At 38.1% G+C, this 19905-nt stretch overlaps 1 protein-coding gene across 1 annotated transcript; it reads right to left on the bottom strand.

Moving 5' to 3' along the window:
• Positions 1–261: 261 nt before the first annotated feature.
• Myl1 (myosin light chain 1) lies at positions 262–19881 on the bottom strand. Its single transcript, XM_087903874.1, has 7 exons — positions 19642–19881; positions 8648–8675; positions 4744–4887; positions 3031–3204; positions 2487–2564; positions 1070–1112; positions 262–562 (listed from the first exon to the last, which is right to left on the bottom strand). Exons 1-6 carry the CDS (start codon positions 19756–19758, stop codon positions 1084–1086), a joined length of 570 nt encoding a protein of 189 aa, XP_087760000.1. The 5' UTR covers positions 19759–19881; the 3' UTR covers positions 262–562; positions 1070–1083.
• Between the last annotated feature and the right edge of the window lie 24 nt (positions 19882–19905).

A 19905-nucleotide genomic window follows, 5' to 3' on the forward strand; every position in this document is an offset into this window, starting at 1 on the left:
AGTAGGGCATGGCCCACATGTGTTGAGCGGAGGGTAAATGTGTGAGTCCGTTGTCTTCCACCATGTGCATCCCAGGGATGAAATGAGGGTCTTCAAGCTTGCTGACACATGCCTTTACCCACAAAGCCATCTCATCTGGTCCTTCGGTGATAAGTTTTTAAAATAAATTTGTCATTCATCAGTATTTTTTATAATTTTCTATAAGAATTGAATTCTTAAAATCTATTTTCATAAAACAAAAAAGTAACACACACACACAACTTGAATATTCCAGACTGACCAAGTTTATTGATACAGTGTTTTAAGAATGTTGTGGACCCAAGTAGATGATAAAGGTGGTGCTTGGACTTGAGATTATCAATATTTTATTCATATCCCCTAGAACAGTAGATGCCTGATTTGTGTGTTATGAAAAACGCACGGCTTATAAAAATTTAGGGAACCCTTCAGTCTAGAATGGTCTAGGTTGTTTTGATCTTCTTGGTAGTGGTAAGCAGATGTGGACAGTTAGCCATGGGCGTTCTTGAACTGACATCTGGCCAGTCTTCCCAAACACTGTGTTCTGCAGGGGAAACAGAAGCAAGTTAGATGTTGATAGCAGGTGTTTGGAAAGAACATTCTGGAGGAAATGTGAGCCAACACTCGCAAGGCAAAGTCACACCCTAGCTTTAAGAACCTGCTTGTCAGCCCTTGAACCTCAACTATCACAACATAGTTTGTTAGAGCAGTATTTGTTAAAAGTTAATGTTATTCAAGAAATTTAGGACAGTAGTGTTACTTGCCAACTAAAATTAATCAACTAGTCTCTGGTTAGTTGAATTTCTACTGTTTAATTGTAGTAGAGTTTAAAAGACAGGGTTTGTAGACAGAAGCAAAAGGATTTTCTTGTACACGCATATAAATATGTTGTATCTATTGTCTCAAGAGAACAGCATATTCTGGTTAATATAAATAACCTACGATTAGGAGGCAATACTTATTTTATCTAAAGCATATGCAGTGAAGCTGCTATTTCTTTCAGCAAAATATCAGGCAAGCCTTGCATATTAAAGAGAGAGTAGGTGTGTACCTTCCAAACTCCATTCACACAGACATGATGTGCTTGACAAAAGCTGTTGGACAATATATATAGTTGAGAGTTAGAAAAGCCAAAGTGAATTGAAAAGAAGTTGAGATTTGACTTTATTTTCCAGATGACTATCAATTTTTCTCAATGATATTATTAGAGGCTATTCTACATAATATATTTATAACAAACAAAGAGGAATTACTTTTGAGTAAAAAGGACTTTATAGCAAAGATTGATTGGTGTGGCTGTATGCCTTTATTTCCTTTGCTTCTCTTTCCTTCTCCTCCTTTTCTGTTTTCTTTTTTGTTTATTTTTTTCTTATGCTTGTTCTAAATTTGGGACACCATAGATTTATTGAAATGTGACTGGTATTTGGAAAGATAAAGTTTATTGGGAATACTGTAAATTTCAAATAATATTACACAGCTTTATTTTAAATATTTACTTTGAGTATATATTGCTTTCATACCCTTTGTGTAAAACTGCTGTAAACTGGCAACTGGAAATAAGTACTTGTTACTATGAGGTGGTATTTCTCTCTCTCTCTCCCTCTCCCTTCTTTCTGTGTGTATCTCTGTTGCTCCCCCACCCACCCGTGTGTATGTGTGCTCATCAGTGCTTTGCTCTCTCTTTCCCTTCTTCCAGCAGGGTCTCACTCTGTAGCCCAGGGCTGGCTCTTCTTTCTTCAGCTTCCTAGAAATATAAATGTATGCTACCATACCAAGCTATTAAATGGTTTTCATGTAAACAGGGCCACTAGACAAAGAGTACTAAATTTCAGTACCAGTCTTGCTGTAATGATTTGATCATCGATTGATCAAAGTAACTATATTTCTTTGACCTCCAGTTTCTTGATTCTCATGACTTTTGTCCCAGTAAAAGATTCCAAAATCTGTTCAACTCTGGTGTTGTATTGCACTTAATTCTAATTTAAGCCATGTCTATCCCTCATGGATATTGTGGAAAAGCTAAGAGAAAACATAAGGAAACACAGGTTAAACTGTAAGTCTGCATGGGATTTCCAAAAAGCTCTGGAATTAATTCTGCATATATGTTTGGGTTCCCATACAAATATCTCAGGATTAGGCCATTTACTTAAAATAAATAAAACACATCAATAAAGAAAAGAAAATAAGTTAAAGTTAGAAAGGAATCTATTGTTGGATGGTGGGAGTATACACCTTTAATCCCAGCACTTGGGAGGCAGAAGTAGGAGAATCTCTGAGAGTTCAAGACCAGCCTGGTCTACAGAGCAAGTTCCAGGACAGCCAAGGCTACACAGAAAAACCCTGTTGTGAAAAAAAAATACTAAAAAAGAAAGGAAGGAAGAAAGAAGGAAAGAAAGAATAGAAAAAAGAAGGAAAGGAAAGAAATGTATCTTGAATCAAGTAAGAGCGAAGGTGCGTGCCGGCTGTACCTTCATAGTTGATGCAACCGTTGGAGTCCTCCTGGCCTGCCAGCAATGCTTCCACCTCCTCCTCCTTCATCTTCTCACCTAGTGAAACAAAACACCCTTAGCTTTAGAAATAAGACCACAGAATATTTTCAAACTCTCAACATTATTGATCAGACAGGGTCTTTTGAAATCATGATTAAACCCTTGCCTTCGAGGGGTAAACATTTGTCCTTCCTTGCTTCCCTGGCATTTGGGAGACTTCCCCTAAGCTGATTTTGGATGGGTGGATGAAATAATCAGTATCCCTCATGCCCCAACTATAGCTTGCGAGGAGTACAATTTTTTATTAACTCATGTCCAATATTTTTTGTTATTACTTCACCCCCAAACAGTCTCACTTGTCACAGAGGCCAACGGAAATAGTCACAGACTTTTGACTCCTATTTTTTTAATTTTTCCTTCGTAGTCTTTCCCCTGTCTCCTTTGATTATGACACAACTTTCCTGCCATGATCTTCCTGGTATACAACCTCTCCTGTTAAGCCCAGTGAAATGTATTTCCTTACCCAGAGTGGCAAGGACATGGCGGAGCTCAGCACCCATGACAGTGCCGTTGCCTTCCTTGTCAAAGACACGCAGCCCCTCAACAAAGTCTTCATAGCCTCCCTGGTCTTTGTTGTTGGAGATAGCTTGCATCATGGGCAGAAATTGCTCGAACTCGATTTTCTTAGCATTCATCTCTGGAAGAAGATTGCAGTTTGCGGGTTAATAGTCACCATAAGATACCACCCCTGAGTCACAAACCAAATACAAATGTTCATGAAAATCTTCACCAAATGCAAATGTTCGTAGACATCTTCACACAACTTAAATTCCAGTGGGTAAACTACTAAGCTGACAAAAATACAGTAACAATCAATAGTATGAGTTCTGTAGTCTCAGTGCTAAGCTTTACTCCCAGATCAACACAACTCTGAAGCAGTAAGCAACTTTGCTAACTACTTTTTTATTTTTATTCATTGTTCTTTTTTTAAAGATAGACTCTTACTGGTCTCTGCGTGGCCTCCAACTTGCCGTGGAACTGAGGATGACATTGGACTTCTGAGCTTCCAACTCCACTTTAAAAGTGCTGAGATTATAGGTGTGTACCCCAAATGAGGCTCTACTTTTCTCTCTTTAAATTATTTTGCATGTATGTGTGTGGACCTGAATGTAGCCCAGGTCCTCTGAGAGGGCAGTAAATGCCTTTAACTGCAGAGTTCTTCAGCCCCTTGGCTCAACTCTTAACCTCTTTGTGTCCCATATTCTCAGTTTTGAAATAGAAGTACTGTACAGTGTTACTGTGAGATTGAATGAACCAAGGGCATAAAAAGCTTGTTAAAATGCTTGGGACAATTTGATTACTTAATACATTTTATTAGTACTATGTTTGCTATAGTCCACAAGTATCAGGGAAGCAATATAAGGTTTTCTATAATAACATAAACATAGTAAAACACTACTGAACTATACGTACACATATTCACACATATAATATCATAAATACATATCTATACATATAGATCCCCCAAATTACTCAATACTAGGTGGTCAGCCCTGATATCATACAAGCAACAGTAAACAGTCCCAAAAGGTTGGACGTATGTGTGTATATATTTACGCACATACATAAAAATAACAGTAAAAGGAAAAGAGTCCATGAATGTGAGAGGCAATGAGGGGAAAGCATGGAGAGGGCTGGAAGGAGGAGAAGTGGGAGGAGTTGGAGAAAAGATCATTCAATATATTATTATATTGGCTCCACAAGGAAATGAGGGAGATGATGCAATTGTATTTTAATTAAAGTTAAACTAACTTTAAAATGTCCTTTTGTCTTTGAAGGTATGAACTCTGTAAAAGAAAATGTGCTCATCTATGCCTTATCTCAATTTATCTCGTTGTTTATCAAGGAAAAGTTGTTCTCTAGACGGATGTCATTATGATTATTCAAAGGGTGTATAGCTTTGGACTTTGCCCTGGATTTAGACACCATGCTGAGCATACTGGTCTCATCTTTCCATGCCATTTCTCTTTAGTATGATGTCTTATCACACTTGCAGGTCCCCAGTGGAAGTTAACTCATTGTTATTATTATTATTATTATTATTATTATTATTATTATTATTATAAAATGTTAAGGCTTCCCAGTGATGAGAGGCATGGCTGCCACCATCAGGAGCAAACTGAGTTTATTGTGTGGGAGGCCCTTCACAATTTCCACTGATCTTCGAGGAACTTACCTTCATTGCTAGGGTTCCCGAGAACCTTCTTGACCTCTGCATTGGTGGGATTTGTGCCCAGAGCCCGAAGGACGTCACCCACTTGACTTAAGGTGATCTTGCATTCTCCTGTTCTGTCAAACAGGAGAAATGCCTCCTTGAATTCTGCAAGAAGCACGAGACATTCAGGCCCTGGTGAGAACTGACTTTCATTTTCCTGGAACCTTCTAATTAACCCCAGGTCCTTCAAACTCTTCTCTGCTTCCCCATTTCTCCCAACCACTCAGGTTATCTCCGGCTTTCAAACCGTCACTGGTGTTTCAAACCCTTTGGTGTTTCTGTGGGGAACTGTTCTGAAGCAGCCTTTCTAGTTTTAAGCCACGTTGTTAGTAATGTGGAATTAATTTTTAATTGTGGAAATTGGAGCTCCCAGTGATAGCAATTCCTATTTCTTTCATCTGTGTGGGAAGCAAGAGTCACTTAAAATATTCTCATGAGAAAACTTGAGAGTCTCCAAATAGTCCTTCAATTAATTGGCAATATTAGCAAAATTTCAAGAAAGCAAATTTCCAGCTGGGGCTATTGTATGTGAGTTTAACCCAAACTTTTTTTTAAGTTTGTAGAAAAATCTTTGGGGCATCAATTTTATAGACTGTATTTTCAACTAGTTTCCTCCAGAAATAGATTATTATTATTATTATTATTATTATTATTATTAGGAAGTTCGAAGTGTGAGGCAAGCTTGTAAGTTTTACAATGCCATTTAACCACCTCAGTGTCTGACTCAAAGAGGCTCCTACTTTGGTTAATACAGAAGGGAAATATTTTTGGAACAGTTATTATGATATCTTCATATAATTCTGATTTAGCCCCCAAATAATTCATATGACCAAAAAATCTTCATAATTTAAGAACATTTTTTAAAATTAATATTTAATGGTATTAACTATAGATTCCCATGCAGCTATAAGAAAATAATGCAGAAATAATTTATTTTCTCCTTTGTCTAGTTTTCTTCAACGTCGCACTCTGCAGAATGCTTCACGTTAGTACATGTCCCATGTTACTGAAACTGAGATATTTGCATGAATGGACTGAGCTGGTTTTGTTCACATCCACAGCTGTGTGTGAATTAAGAGTGTATCTCAAGGCACTGCCTTTCCTCCCCACAATAGTTCTGCCAGTTACTTTATGTCCTATAAGTCTGCTTTGATCGAACTGCTTCACCTTCACAATTATGACCATAATAATTTAGAAATATATAATGAAAAGCCTGAAAAGAGGGATAAAATGGATTTAGGAGCCAGTAAAGGCATTTTAAAGGAAATATCTAAACTTAACTCAGTGAAAATTTCTGGAAAACCTGGAAGTGCTGATGGTGACTTACAGATATTAACCCCAACGACCCTGGAACATTTGAATGAATAAACACGTTGGTGAATAAAGTCTCAGAACTGAAAACAATCTTTTTTGGGTTACCACAATCTCCAGCAAAATATGCAGTCTGGAAAGATCACTCTGTTAATACCCTGATGTCCTGTCTCAGGATATCTCAGTGCCTTTGGAGCTAAGATTACACAGAGTCCTATATACACAATTAGCCATAGGCCATGCTACCATTCTTGTTTAAATCCTATGCTCTCACCATAATCTGCCCCAATCTGGAAAAAGGGTGCTTGAGCCTTGTGGTTTCATGAGTCACATACTATTTTTTATCTTTCTAAAGGTCACGTGGAACTGGACTCCTTTTGCTGCTGGCTTCAGATGCCAGACACAGTGCTCTGAGGATTCTCGGTCACACAGCTCAGATGCTGGTGTAGAAAAGGCACTTTAATGGCTGTAATGGAATCGCTCTGACATTATCTTTTAGTAACCTAAAGGCAGAGGCCAGAGAACTAATTCTTTTAATCTTGAACTTTTAGCTCAAGGTTTAGTTCTTCTCTTCAAGGCTCTAGAACAGACTGGAGAACTCCTTCCTTGACTGGCTATATTAACAACATTTATTATAATCTCACCATGATCCTGTGTATATGCATTGTTTGTAGTCTTTGATTAACCCCAAGAACAGAGTGGAGTTGTAACAGTGCAAGGAACTTAACAGTCTTTCATATGTGACCTTTAAGAATATATCAGCTGATCTTCTGCCCAGAACCACACCATTTCCAAAACATCTGGTGATGGAATTATTCTCCACGTGCCATATAATGGTGGTTTTGAATACTGAAATGTGACTGGTGAACTTTAAGATACAGACTTTAACATTTATAATTTAAAAATTAATTAATGCTCAAGTAACCATATGTAGCTGGTGGTCATGCTAACAGACAGCATGAGTCCTACAACTTCCTAATGCTGTAATTTTCTTTGCTTCTCTCCCCTTTCTTTTAAGCCAAATAGAATGTATGAACAACATTCTTCATTCGTTAAGCAAGGACACACATTCAAGTGGTCTTTGTTTATTCTGAAAGCACAGAATTCTCACTTAAATAGTTTACATTTGTGTTTCTGACTCAAAAAAAAAAAAGCCCAGGCCAATGTATCAATGTTTATTCAATTCTGTGGCTAAAATGTGTTTTCAATATTGGGTGATAGGTCTCACACTTAACACTAAGTACATTTGTCTCAGCAAGGGTTTTTGAATCTTTCATTGTTTGATCCAGTGATAGTTTGGCACCATGGTAATATTCTAGGTAAGGAATTGTAGAAGGCTGGGAGGCAGGGTTAATGATGTAGCTGCATCACCAGTTAAAGATATACTTAAACAAATTAGAAACATCATTTCCTTTAAGACAAATCCTTAATAGTATAACTTTAAATGATCTTGAGTTAAAAGCCATCCAGACATCTAAACTGTCTACATGAGGCCAACAACCATGATATTGATATCAGTGAGTTTGCACTACAGCAAATAACCTTTTGTTTTAAACAGATACCTAGACAACAAAGCAAACATGATCCTGAGAGAGACTGAAGAATGTGGAAGCCTTTGATAGAGAACACTTACTAATCATCCGCAGTTATTTGTACCTTATATATTATAATATGCTATACATTATTATAGCCAATCACCTAACATGTAATACACATAACTAAACTTTCTACAAATGCATTTTACTTAGTTTATCCACATATTATGATGATTTCACCCCATAAAAAATTCTCCTTATACTTCCTAATCCAAAAACCAAACTAGTTTGGGATATTGGACCCTGTTGAATCCAAACACACAAAGCGAAAAAGTTAAAGTTTTAAGGAAGCCATCCAGGGTCTCTTCAATCCTAAAAAGTTTGAGACGCATCGATAGCATCTCTTCCTAAGAAAAGCTGCCTAGCCCATTTGAATTCATACAAAATTATGACACAATTACTAATTCTTTGGCCATTGAGGAAGAAAGACCTATCATTTCTCCAGTTGTCTGTCTTATATCCCTTAACGAAGTGCTGGATTAGGATTCTTCTCTGTCTGTGAATCTCTTCTAGTTAACAATTCTATGTTTCCAATGAAACCAGGCAGGTTTGGCCGTCGGGGCAGCTTTCATAATCAGTTTCGTTTTTCAGATTGAACATTCCGGGCCTATCAAATCTCTCTCTAGGCCTTTGACAAGTAAATTAGTTTTCTAGAACCTATATCTTTTGTGAATATATCATCCATGATCTTTCCTAGCGCTTCAAGTTCATCTTATTTAGGAATCAGTAGCTACATGGATTTATAGTCTACTTTTTTATTTCCTTACATCTTTGGTCACTAACTATAAGCAAGGGCTTCAGTTATACAGGTTTATATTTAGAGTGTTTGAAAGCAATTTCTATTTAGAGGAACAGCCCCGGTGTGGAAAATTAGGCAGCACTTAGCCCATCCCAAGGGAGTTGGTATTCTCGTTTGCCATAAGTCTGCACATACGAACCGCTACGGCTCTTAAACTTACCCTCCTGCTGCTCCTTAGAGAACTCGATCTGTTAGAAAGAAATTAATCACAAAATATATTTTAACCAGAGAAGAGCACCCTGATATACAAGTGCATCCAGCTCATTCCCGAGTGCTCTTCAAAGTGAGCTCCAGCAGACAGCCCAGTTTTCGGAGCCCAGGCATGGAATGGACACGAACAGTCTAAGCCACAAAGGAGCATGCTGTGGAGTTAAGTGACATTTTAGAGACAGGCAGAGAGCTCTGCTCTTCCTAGAGCAGCACAGATCACTTACCCGCAATCTGGTCGGCGCTGAAGGACTGCAGTGGCAAGAGGGAGAGAGAAAGAAAGAACTTTCAAATGCATTGACAGAATGAGTGCTGTCTGCTGTGAGACGTTAGGAAACCATGTAGGTGTTCTTAGCACAGGACGGGTGTGTGAGGGCAACTTTGAACCTATGATCATAAAAATCTATTGCAGAAAATAATTAAAAAAATCTTTTCTCAGTATCTTAATGATGTAAAGATATTAAAAATGCTAAGTTGAGCACATCCTAGAATGCCATAGTGGTGTATATTTAGCATATGTCTGATAAGATACATTTAAAACTGCAAATAGAATGGGATATAAAAGTCACCGTAAGTCTTTCTGCTTAATTAACATATTTTGTACTACTGTACGAAACTGAAGAATCAGATACGTTTTGCTTCCTCTTTGCTGTCAGTTATCATTGCTTTCTATTGTAAAGCACAGCACTTCACTATAGTCATCACTGACTTCTATGTGAAGCACAGCATTTCACTGCTGTGAAAAGCCGCACTTTCCCTTCCAAATCTGGATGAATCTCACGTGAAATGGCAAAAGCAGGCGAAGCACAGAGGACCGCTCTGGGGAGGTAGATGCATTTTTTTTCCATCTGGTGCAATAGTTGGAAGTCATTTCTTCTATCTTCATCATGATCATCAAACCAGGACTAGGTTCCCAAATCCTTGTACTAAGTAGGTTCTCCCCTCCATTCTGTTCCTTGCCTGCCTGTCCCCTCAGTAAGCTCCTGCTGCCCACTGTCTCCTTCTGTAAAGGACATACTGTTTCCTTGTAGGACCCACCATGATGAAGTTCTGCGCTGCAACACAGCAGTGGGGCTGGCGAGCAAGCTGAAGGCAGCTCCGATCCCTGAGTGGAGTCTTTCTTCTCGGTGGTTTCCTTTTATTTCTGGTCAAACTGACCTCATGTCTAGCATCGGATTTCACAGGCGGCAGCCACTCCTCCTGGAGGAGTTCTGTAGCTTTCTTAGGGCAGAGAGAAAGAGGGACGTGCACCCTAGGGCTATTTTTAGGAACCCAGGGCCTAGAAGTGAACGGCCCTAGTGAGACCGAAGCCTGTCAGTACTTTTATGGTCTTTACCTCTGAGATGTTCTCTGCAACCTCTTCCTTCAGGACATTTCTTTGCTCATGGAAAACTCAGGATCCTTCTAGGGCTTGGGCTTCTGCTGGGTAATTATGGACCTTGCAAATGTCTAGTCAGCAAGTCTGGAACTTCTTGGATGAAACTGGCTTGAGTTTTCAAATAGTAACTGGTATAGAAAGAACACTCTCCAAAACTCCATCTCTTATGGTAATGTTCTGAGGACTTGAGAAGACTTTGTGTGCTCTGTATATTTCTTAGGATTCCTTAGGATGCACCCACATCACAACTGGTCAGAGTCCCAAATCTCCATTAAAGATTATGCTTTTGTAAGCAATATTCTCAGGAGAATAATCTAAACAAGAAGGGATTTAGGGTTCCACTTCCTACCTCCTCTCTTTGTCTCCTGACATTAGGTTTGGGTATGTCCATTCTTCCTTGTTTTCTTTATTATATAGACTGACTATTTATGTTTTTTTTTATTTTCTGAAATTCTTAGCAGTCAAGAAAACTGACACATTAATTGTTTTATTTTTTGTTGCTAAGTTCTTACTAAAACTAGTCTGTCCTGTCCAACACTTTGTGGCTCAATCCGCAGACCAAGAATAAAATAACCTAAAGTAAGGCTCTTGGAATGAAAAATAGAACTTTAACATTTTCAAGGTGTTCGAGGGACTAGGCCAGCAATGGGCTTTTACAGCAGCTTATCTGAGAATGGGGAAAGCTGGAACAGCTGTGGGGGATGATCAGTTTGGAGTGTCCAGAATGCAACTGCCCTTAACGAAGGTGTCCATAGAAATCATGATGTGTGCCGCTCACCCTCGTACCATTGCAGAATAAACAGCTAAATGGACAGCCCTTCTTCAAAATACATAATTATGTGCACATATGAAAATATCACAATGGCACACTTTGTTCTGTATAATTATTAGATACTAATAAAATATTTGTTAGATTCTAATCAAAATAATGATTAGATGCCAATCAAAATATGAAAAATATATGTATCACTGTTGGCCTAAAGTTCACAAGTTCTGAAAACAGTCCTACAGGATCTTGAGTCTCCAGATGAAGAACGATAATTTTGAAGTTAGTAGTACCTGGGTCAACAAGTCTTCATAAACAAACTGGTATTTTAAGAGGTTACTGGGGAATGAGAGTTAACAGAAAAATTAAACACGCTTTGAATCATTAGAAGTAAAATGGGAGGAAGTATTAAAATTGAAAATTTACAATCTTTAATAATTTTGTAACTTAGACTCTCATGATTTTGGGTGTCTAAGTTAAAGTTCTATAGAACATACCTTTTAATCCTCTTTCTCAATTTTGTAATTATATTTTTGTATTTGTCCTATTAAAGTTGATGTAGTTGTTTTATGCATTTGTACCATTAAATTCGAGTTTTCTAGCCATTACTGAGGACCAGTATTAGTGAAGCTAGTAACTAAATATTACATAGAAGTTGCCTTATTGCCAACAATGATAATTTTTACATTTCACTTTTTTTCAGGTGGAAAAGTGTAGCCTTGAATATATGTGAAACGTGGTCAAATTTTATAAAAGCTTACGGGTAAACTGGAAAATCAGCACAGAACTTGAATTTATGTTGGATTGAATTATTGAATTATGTTGTAACCACTTAGGCACTATTGAAAGGTTTGCTGTTACTATTAAAACAGAAGTGGTAAGGAACTACTCAATTATTTCATCCCAGTTTTTTGCTATATCTTTATCATATTCACAAAAAAAGTTCAGATTTTTTTTAACATACTGAAAGTCAAAATATAAACGTAAACATATCAACTGACACAAGACAGAGTAAACTATAGCCACGAGAAAAGCAATCCTCCTGTCCACTGTTAGGATGACACACACTGTCTCTGGCCTCTCCTCGTTATGGTAGGAATACTATTAGATGTTTGGGCAAATGCTTGATCTGTTCGCACAGCCCTTTGATTTGGGCCTCAGTCTGAGAGCTCATCACCCAGTGTGTTTCAAAGTTGGTTTAAATCTTTCTTGTCTGGTGTGCAACCCATGGTTCCCTCCTCTTTTTGTATTAAACATTCTTCCAGCCTTCATAAGAACCCCTCTTCGTCAAAGTACGTGTGCTTCTCTATGGCATACCTGGCCCCTTTTCTCCATTGTAAGCTCATCAGCCTTCTTGCTTCATCTGCTGGGAAGCCCAGGCCAATGCTGAAAGGCCGTAGCTTGTTTCTGATGTGGACCTGGATGTGTTTTAACACAGCATCTCTCTCTAGAACACCGACTTTGCCTTGTACTTAGGGTCTTTTCAGTTCCAGCTCTATCAGGTTCCTCTCTCCTATTAAATGCCTAATAAAATTTTCATTCAATTAAAACCATTAGACCATTAATACACTAAACTCCCTGGTGCATTCAGTGTGGTCTGGCTGTGTCCCAAGTTTCTCTTTTGAGCATAAGCTTTTCCTCTAGAGTATTATATCCCCAGAGGACAGAAATTTTATGTGTTATCTTACAAAGCTTAAATTCCAGAGAAACTACGTATATTCTCTGCATCTTCAGCCCCAAGAACTGCCCAGAGCATAGTAAGTACACTCATTTAAAATTCTTTACTATTTATAGCTCTAGCGTTTTCCTTTAGATTTTATATGAATGCTTATGGTCCAGAGTTCTAATTTGTCAACCTTCTATTTCTTTTTAAAGGCATCTATTACCTGATCCTATGTCTTCATCTTACACGTTAGTAAAAGGCCACATCCGACAGGGCTGTAGCTCCCCCATTCACATTTGGTGGTGAGTTTAGGTAAAAAGCAGCCTGTAAGGCATATGCTCCCGTGAAGAATTTTTACTGCAGTGATAATGGGCTGTTTTCACTTGAGAATTGTCTTCCAGGCAGTAGTCATGAAGTTTGGCTCACTGACTAAAGATAAGTCTTCTGGCATCTAGAAGGACTTGCTTTATAGGAAAAAAATATTACAATGCAGTTAAAATATAGAATTGATATACGGTAAATCTTAGTATCTCAGAAGAACAACAACTGTATTAAAGAAATGTGTGGTGTTGGATACTAAAGGAAATGCCCTGGAAGGAACATGGACGATGACGGGCAAAGCTCTTCTTATTTCAGGGGGATGGACAGATGCCAACGACCAGAGCTAAGAAAAGAAGTTGTTGTAACCAGAGACAGTTGTCAGTCAAGAGAACATTGCTGGATACTCTCTGCCTTCCTGCCTGGCTCAGAGATCAGAGTTCGACATATATAAACTTTTAAGAAAAAAAAAAACTAATTTCTCTTACAGAGTTTCAAAAATCACCAAAAGGCCATTAGGAAGAATATTTGAAACTCTTAGAATATTGTGCTTCACAATAAGTCACTTAAGGCCGATAGAAAGACATTTCTCTCCTTATAATTCTGAGAGTAACAAAATGGATTTAGGGTGCTTATTAAAGTATTTTATAAACGGGAGGAACTGGAGCAAAGAGGGCATGGTGCCAGCCCAGGCTCTCTGAAAGAGCTGTTAGAAGGTTAGACTGGATTCGTTGGTTTAAATGACACTAACCTGGGAAGGCTATGTTCAGCAGGCTTGGGCTGGCCCTCGGAATTCTGTCGCCTAAGCACAAAACCCATGCAATTAAAAGCAGCTCAGTTTAGATCTGCAGGAACCACTAGCAACCTAAGTGAATTTTGATACAACTTTCAGAATGTGATCCAAGTCTGCTCCTTTCCAGCTTTCTCTCCTGCTTTTTCATAGTTAATAAGAAATAAATGTAAAATTTCTTGTAAGCTGTACTTTTTTGTATATTTACTTATTTTTATGTAATTTCTTAAAAATTAAAAATGTGTTTTTGTTCCTTCACTTTTTAAGTTTTATAATGTAAGCATTCGAAAAAATATTGCACATGCTAAGAAATTACAATTATGTTTTTCCCATTTGTCTGGAACAGAAGTTCTTTTGGGACAGATGGGATAAATACTGAATACTCTTCTAGAGATTTTGATGGGATACATGGAAAGCTAAAATGGGGTCTTATTCTGGGTGTCATGACAAAGCCTGTGTTGCTTGATTTAAATAATATCTCTGAATTAATTTTTCTGAATATATGATTTCTTGGATTGCTTATGGCTCTAATATGTTCTGAATTTTCCATCTTTGGTTAGTAGGACCTCCCACAGCTTACTTTATGGAGAAAGACAATTATGCTGTAATCATTGCAATAAAGAAAGATTTATCAAAATGTAATTTCACAGCAGCATATTCAAGTCAACTGGGTTTTTATGCACAGGAGATAATATGCCGTTGGGTGACTTGTAGTAAAGAAACAGCTCATTCACAAGGACAGAAGGAAAATGTCTGACTTAGGGAAAGCTCCCCCACCCCTCCAACTTCAAGTCACTAGTATTAATTTCTGATTAGAGCAATTTATCACCCATATAATTTAAAATCCAACCAGAATATTCTGAAGCCATTGATACTTTTATATTGCGGGTTTTGCTTTCACGATTCTGGTTTGGGTGAAAAACAAACCGGAAACAGTGATGAAGGAATTAAACTATGTGTTTTCCTATTTTCACACAGTAGTGTTTCAGTCCGAAGAGAAGAAAGCACAGTCTCAGCAGACTAAATAAAATCCTTCCCACAATTTCCATGAGTCAGACGGTGCTCAATGCTGTGTAATTAGGGAACGACTTCTAAAGACAACGTGCCAGGGCTTCATTTGCAGTACTGAAATGTCAAGGGCTAAACCGGGCGCTATCACTTGGTGGTCTCCTCGTCTTGCACAGATTTAATCGTCTTTAAATGAAAGTCAGTTTCGCCTTTAGTTGACAAATGCGTCTCTTTTAGCTGAGTTTTACTTTACGTTTCTACACCTCAAAATGTCGCCGTGGAGAGAGTTCCACAATGCCCTTCAAGGTTTTCCCTCCCTTCACCTGCCTTGTTCCCTCACAGTGTAGACACGTAAAAGATGAAAGACATTTTTGACTTTGACTCATATGCTTAAATAATTCTTCCCTCTTTTCCCCAAAGATTTATTGCTTTCACTCACTTTTTTGTTAAATTAGAGATTGACTCTATGTATTTGTCTCATGCTTTTCCCTATGATATTAATGTTAATATTTAACCATATCTATGACATTGCCATTTCTGCTTATCAACTCCAAAAATGTTAATTAAATTAGTGTGTTTACTCATAAGCAAATAGAGGTCTCATCTCAGGAGATTAGCCCTATGATGGCAGATTTAAAGGTCTTATTTGGTATGTCTGAGGTTTATTTAGTACAACAAAACCACAAATGTCTTAAAATTCAATATTTTGTTGCAGATGGAAGTAATTTTATATCCATTTTTGTTTATAAATTTTTATAGGGACTTGGGACAAAGTGAATAAGATGCCTTTGAAAATGCGTAAAATTTCACCCTCTGTCTATAAAACAGAATGTGTAGTTCCCAACAACAGGTGTAAGGGAGGGTAAGGGAAGCTGTGAGAAACAGAACACTCAGAGCTGCCAAGGTCAAAGTCTTGCAGAGCCGTTCTGCAGCAGACCGCTCACGCCCTCTCCTGGCGGCATAGGACTGTGCAGTGTACTACAGAACAGCTCTGGATCCTGACCACTTTGGGTTCTAACTGTAAAGACAGTGCTTTGTTTTTAGAAGCAGGAAGTAACTGAACACTTAACACGGTTTACTATAGATTTACCCTGCTGGTGAAATCTTACCTACCATTTAACTAGTTGTTTGATGATGGGCCTTCAGTTTCCTCCTTGGGAACAGATTAAAAACAGTTTCTATAACGTTGAAAAAAACTAAATGTGAAAACAATCCAGGATAAAATCACAACGGATGTTGGGTGCTATTATAACAGTGGGACTTATGATATTCAGACTTTTATGGAGCCTGTTTTCAAACATTCCCAGAAATTCCTTGAATGGGATTGGGTTTATTTTAGCCTTGCTAGAAAATGAAAGAAAATACAGGTGATCCCAAAAAAACTTCCCATGTCTGAGTCAAAATAAATCCACACCTTGGACCTCATGCACGATACACAATGTGCCTTCACTGAACATTTAAGAAATATATATGTTTGGGAACAGTATACATCCAACTCCCTCATTAACTCTAACATTTAAGTCTTTCCGCGACTGTGTTCGGTTACTGTTTGGAGATGTGTTCTTTGGCAGAGTTTCTGTCAATGCATTCTTTACCAGTACTAGTTCTGTAACACTGCAGCAGTATCCAGTCGAGAATGAACGACCAGGTTGTGGCATGAATACAATGCAAATTAAAACGTAAGCAACACATTTCGAGCTATGATGAAGGTCTCTACTCACAGCAATCTTGGCTTACCAGCCAAAGCATGCACCATGCAAAAAACAAAACAAAACCAAACAAACACCTTTCATATTCAAGATCTCTTAAAATCCAGGCACGTGGTTATCCCCTCACCCACTTATTTTCACCATCTTGCTTGGTTGCAACCAATATTCACTCCTTCATTTGCACCCAGAATCATAATGGCGGGTTTTGATCCCTACAAATGTGATCCTGGGAGGCAGTGTTGTTCTAGGACTGGGCTTTGTCACTGGAGATAGCAGCTCTCTGAGGGCAGGGAGAGCTGAGAACTACCAAGAGCAGCAGTACTAATGTTCACACGCCAGTGGAACTTTGTGAAAACGCCACTCACAGAAATGTGTATGGGCACAGGACACTGGGTAGGCATTTGCTCAGAGACTCCTGAAGGCTTATGTCAGAGCAACTGAAGAAACATTCTAAATTAAGAGCTAACAGGCCAGAAAATCAAATTGGAAAAGCACGTTTAAGCAAACTAATCAAAAATATCCAAGATTGTTCAGAGTTTATGGTGAGTCAAATATAAGTATTTTAAAATGGACCATGGTCTTAGTTGGGCAAAGTATTGAGGAATGAATTTAATGATTGTTGTGTCCTATATACAATTACACTTCAGCATTACCCACAGTTTAAAGGATAGATTTCTAATCTTAAAAGATTTATGAAATAAATCCTATAATCTAATTAAGTTTGGGCCTTTATACAGTTTTCAGAAAGCTAATGAATATGTGTATAGATATATTCATTTTCTCTGCTTGAAAAAAGTTTATAACTTACATGAGAAAATATATCTAGAAACATCAAATGATTAAAAGCATCATAATAGGAAACGCTATAACATATTTTCTAATTAACCCTGTTACCTACTGGGATAAAATGAAATTTTATAAAACTCCTAAGTTGCATCATAGTCTCTGACTTTGCTAAAAACCCTTCCAAATATGTACTGATTTCATACTGATGAGGGAAAATCACCGAAGGAATTCACGGCTTCGGTTTCTTCCTTACTGGCCCCATCCATTAGGGATGGTTCTTCTGAAGGAAACAAAAGGTTAATTTCCCTCCATTTCTTCAAGATTCATTTGAAGTCGGCTGTGGTGGTGCACGCATTTAATCCCAGCACTTGGGAGGCAGAGGCAGGCAGGTCTCTGTGAGTTCGAGGCCAGTCTGGTCTGTAGAGTAAGTTCTAGGAGAGGCTTCAAAGCTACAGAGAAACCTGTCTCAAAATAAATGAATGAATGAATAAATAAATAAATAATATTCATTTGACTTCTGTTCTTTTGATTTGTATTCCTTCTCAAAGTCCACCCTGTCTCTTGCTTGACAATGAAAAACTGATGGTGGACATATTGAATTTGTACAACTCAGAACACTTCTTCGGTTTTTCTTGCTCGTACCAGCATTAATTTTAAACAAGGATGGGAGGCTAAGGCAGTGTCACAGTTCAGGGACGTGCTCCTTCTCTGCGGCTGGGACAAGAGACTTGTTTAATTTATAGATTAAAAAAACTGATGTTAACAGAGCGTATTCATTTACTTTTTGACACACAATTCCTCTGGAACAAAATCAAAGCGTGCTTTCATTAGTGGGACACTTCTGGTATTTTTTTTTTTTAAGGAGGCACATTTTCTTCCGGAAGTTTATCTCAGAAACAGGGATGATGTTGTCTCATAAATCACAACAAATATAAAAAGAATGGTCTCAACACTGACTTAAAGTCCTAAAGTCGCTAAAGAGCGCACATTGGAGAACCAGGAAGGACAGTGGCGGCCGTAATTGTCAGCCTGCATCTGTAAAGACATCAACTAAGATCACCGAAGATGAAAGATTGGGTTTCTTTTTAATTAACTATAAGCATCTTGTCCTCAAAATTAAAAAAAAATCCCAGAAGATCCAACATGCAGTTTCCCTAACTGGACATTCATCAATAAGGTTCCATCCTACGACCAAGTTTTCTCAAATGTAACTTCAGATGCAGAAAAAGATTAAACATTTGCGATAGCATGTTTGCCTCTTTGGAACATGTTTCATTTCATATTTAGCTGAAAGTTACAAAAATTATGACTATATTTGGTTTAATCACATAAATCCATGTGAGTTCTGATTCAATATTATTTTAGGGAATTTTTTTAAAGGCTCCACGATTATATTAACATAGTCAATGTAATGTTTGCAGGTAGGTCAGCGTTGTAACTTTCTCATACAGTGTTAAGATTGAGACATCAGCTGGATACACACAGAACCCTTGGCTTGGATGGAAGGGTCACCTCATAAGCACTTTGACTCCGTCCTTTTCCATATAAGGCTGGCTTCCTTAGATGAAGATTTTCAACCTGCCATGAGGACTAATCCAAGCCCAGCTAATGAGGAGAAGGTGGATATGTGATGTGTCGCTGAGAGGTAACGAGGAATTCATTTGTCATTTTCCAAAACAATCTTTTTTGGAGCTGAAAACTTGGTTCATAGAAGTGTTCACACACACACACACATACACATTCGCCTTAGTTCAAGCTCAGTATGTAAAAAGCTCAACACACACTAACAGCTATAGAAATGAACAGGATATATCAATACATATATTATATACATAATATATACATTGTGTTTAGGGGGAACTCACAAATCTGAATTAAATGCTGTATACAAATAAACATGACGATAGTTACAGTCACTGAAGCACTCAAGTGTGTGGTTTTCTGCACTGAGATCGCACCAAGTGCTGTATGAAATTTTATTAAGCAAGTTGAAGAGGAAATTAACTTGAATTGCAAAAAAAAAATTCAGATGAAATAAAACAGCTGTCAAATAGATGTGTCCAAGACAGCTGGGTTATCAGCTGTCTTCAACTTTCTGGAAACAAGCAGAGGCTAACCCCCCCCCCTTTTTATGATATAGTTTTAGAGTCAGGGATCCAATTTCCATGAAGACTTTATTTTAAAAATGCACTCCTTAAATATTTGTAAATGCGAAACCTCTAGATGGGCTTATCTCCCCCTAAATTGCACTTTGACAAATTAGGAGGAAATGGAAAACAGAATCAGCAAATACTGAGCAACGAGAAAAGAGCAAACAAAAACCTCACATGTAGTCTCCAGTCTTAAAAAACGTCACTGGAATTGTAGGCTGGAGCCCATGTTTTTAAGCAGGGTTCCGGGCATCGAAAACACCAGTTCACTGATCAATGCCATTCCTTTCAGTGAAAAATACACCTCTTCACAAACTCTTTGAGTTCCTTAGTGTTGAGAGATGTTTCAGTGACCAAATCGATTCACCTGTTTAGTTACCTTAATAGCAGACAGGTCGATTTTTTCTTCTTTTTTGGCTGGGGCTGGGGCCGGGGCCGGGGCTGGGGCAGGGGCAGCAGCAGCAGCAGGCTTCTTCACGTCTTTCTTTGGTGCCATTTTGATTAAAAGGATGGGTTAACAAAAGAAAGATCTCCTCCAAGAGAACCCGTCAAAGTGACACTTGGAAGAGCGGCGGTGGCTCTCTTGACCTGTAGCCCAGCGTCTGGAGGTTGGACCCAGAGTGTTGAATGGTATAAGGGCATG

The sequence above is a fragment of the Myodes glareolus genome, chromosome 1 (assembly GCF_982192425.1).
Source record: "Myodes glareolus chromosome 1, mMyoGla1.1, whole genome shotgun sequence".
Classification (NCBI taxonomy): Eukaryota; Metazoa; Chordata; class Mammalia; order Rodentia; family Cricetidae; genus Myodes; species Myodes glareolus.

Coding starts and splice junctions, on each gene's coding strand:
- Myl1 (XM_087903874.1), bottom strand. CDS start 19,758: ATGGCACCAAAGAAAGACGTGAAGAAGCCTGCTGCTGCTGCTGCCCCT. Junction 8,676..19,641: donor TCGACCTGTCTGCTATTAAG/GTAACTAAACAG, acceptor TCTTTCTAACAG/ATCGAGTTCTCTAAGGAGCA. Junction 2,565..3,030: donor CCATGTCCTTGCCACTCTGG/GTAAGGAAATAC, acceptor TTGTTTCACTAG/GTGAGAAGATGAAGGAGGAG.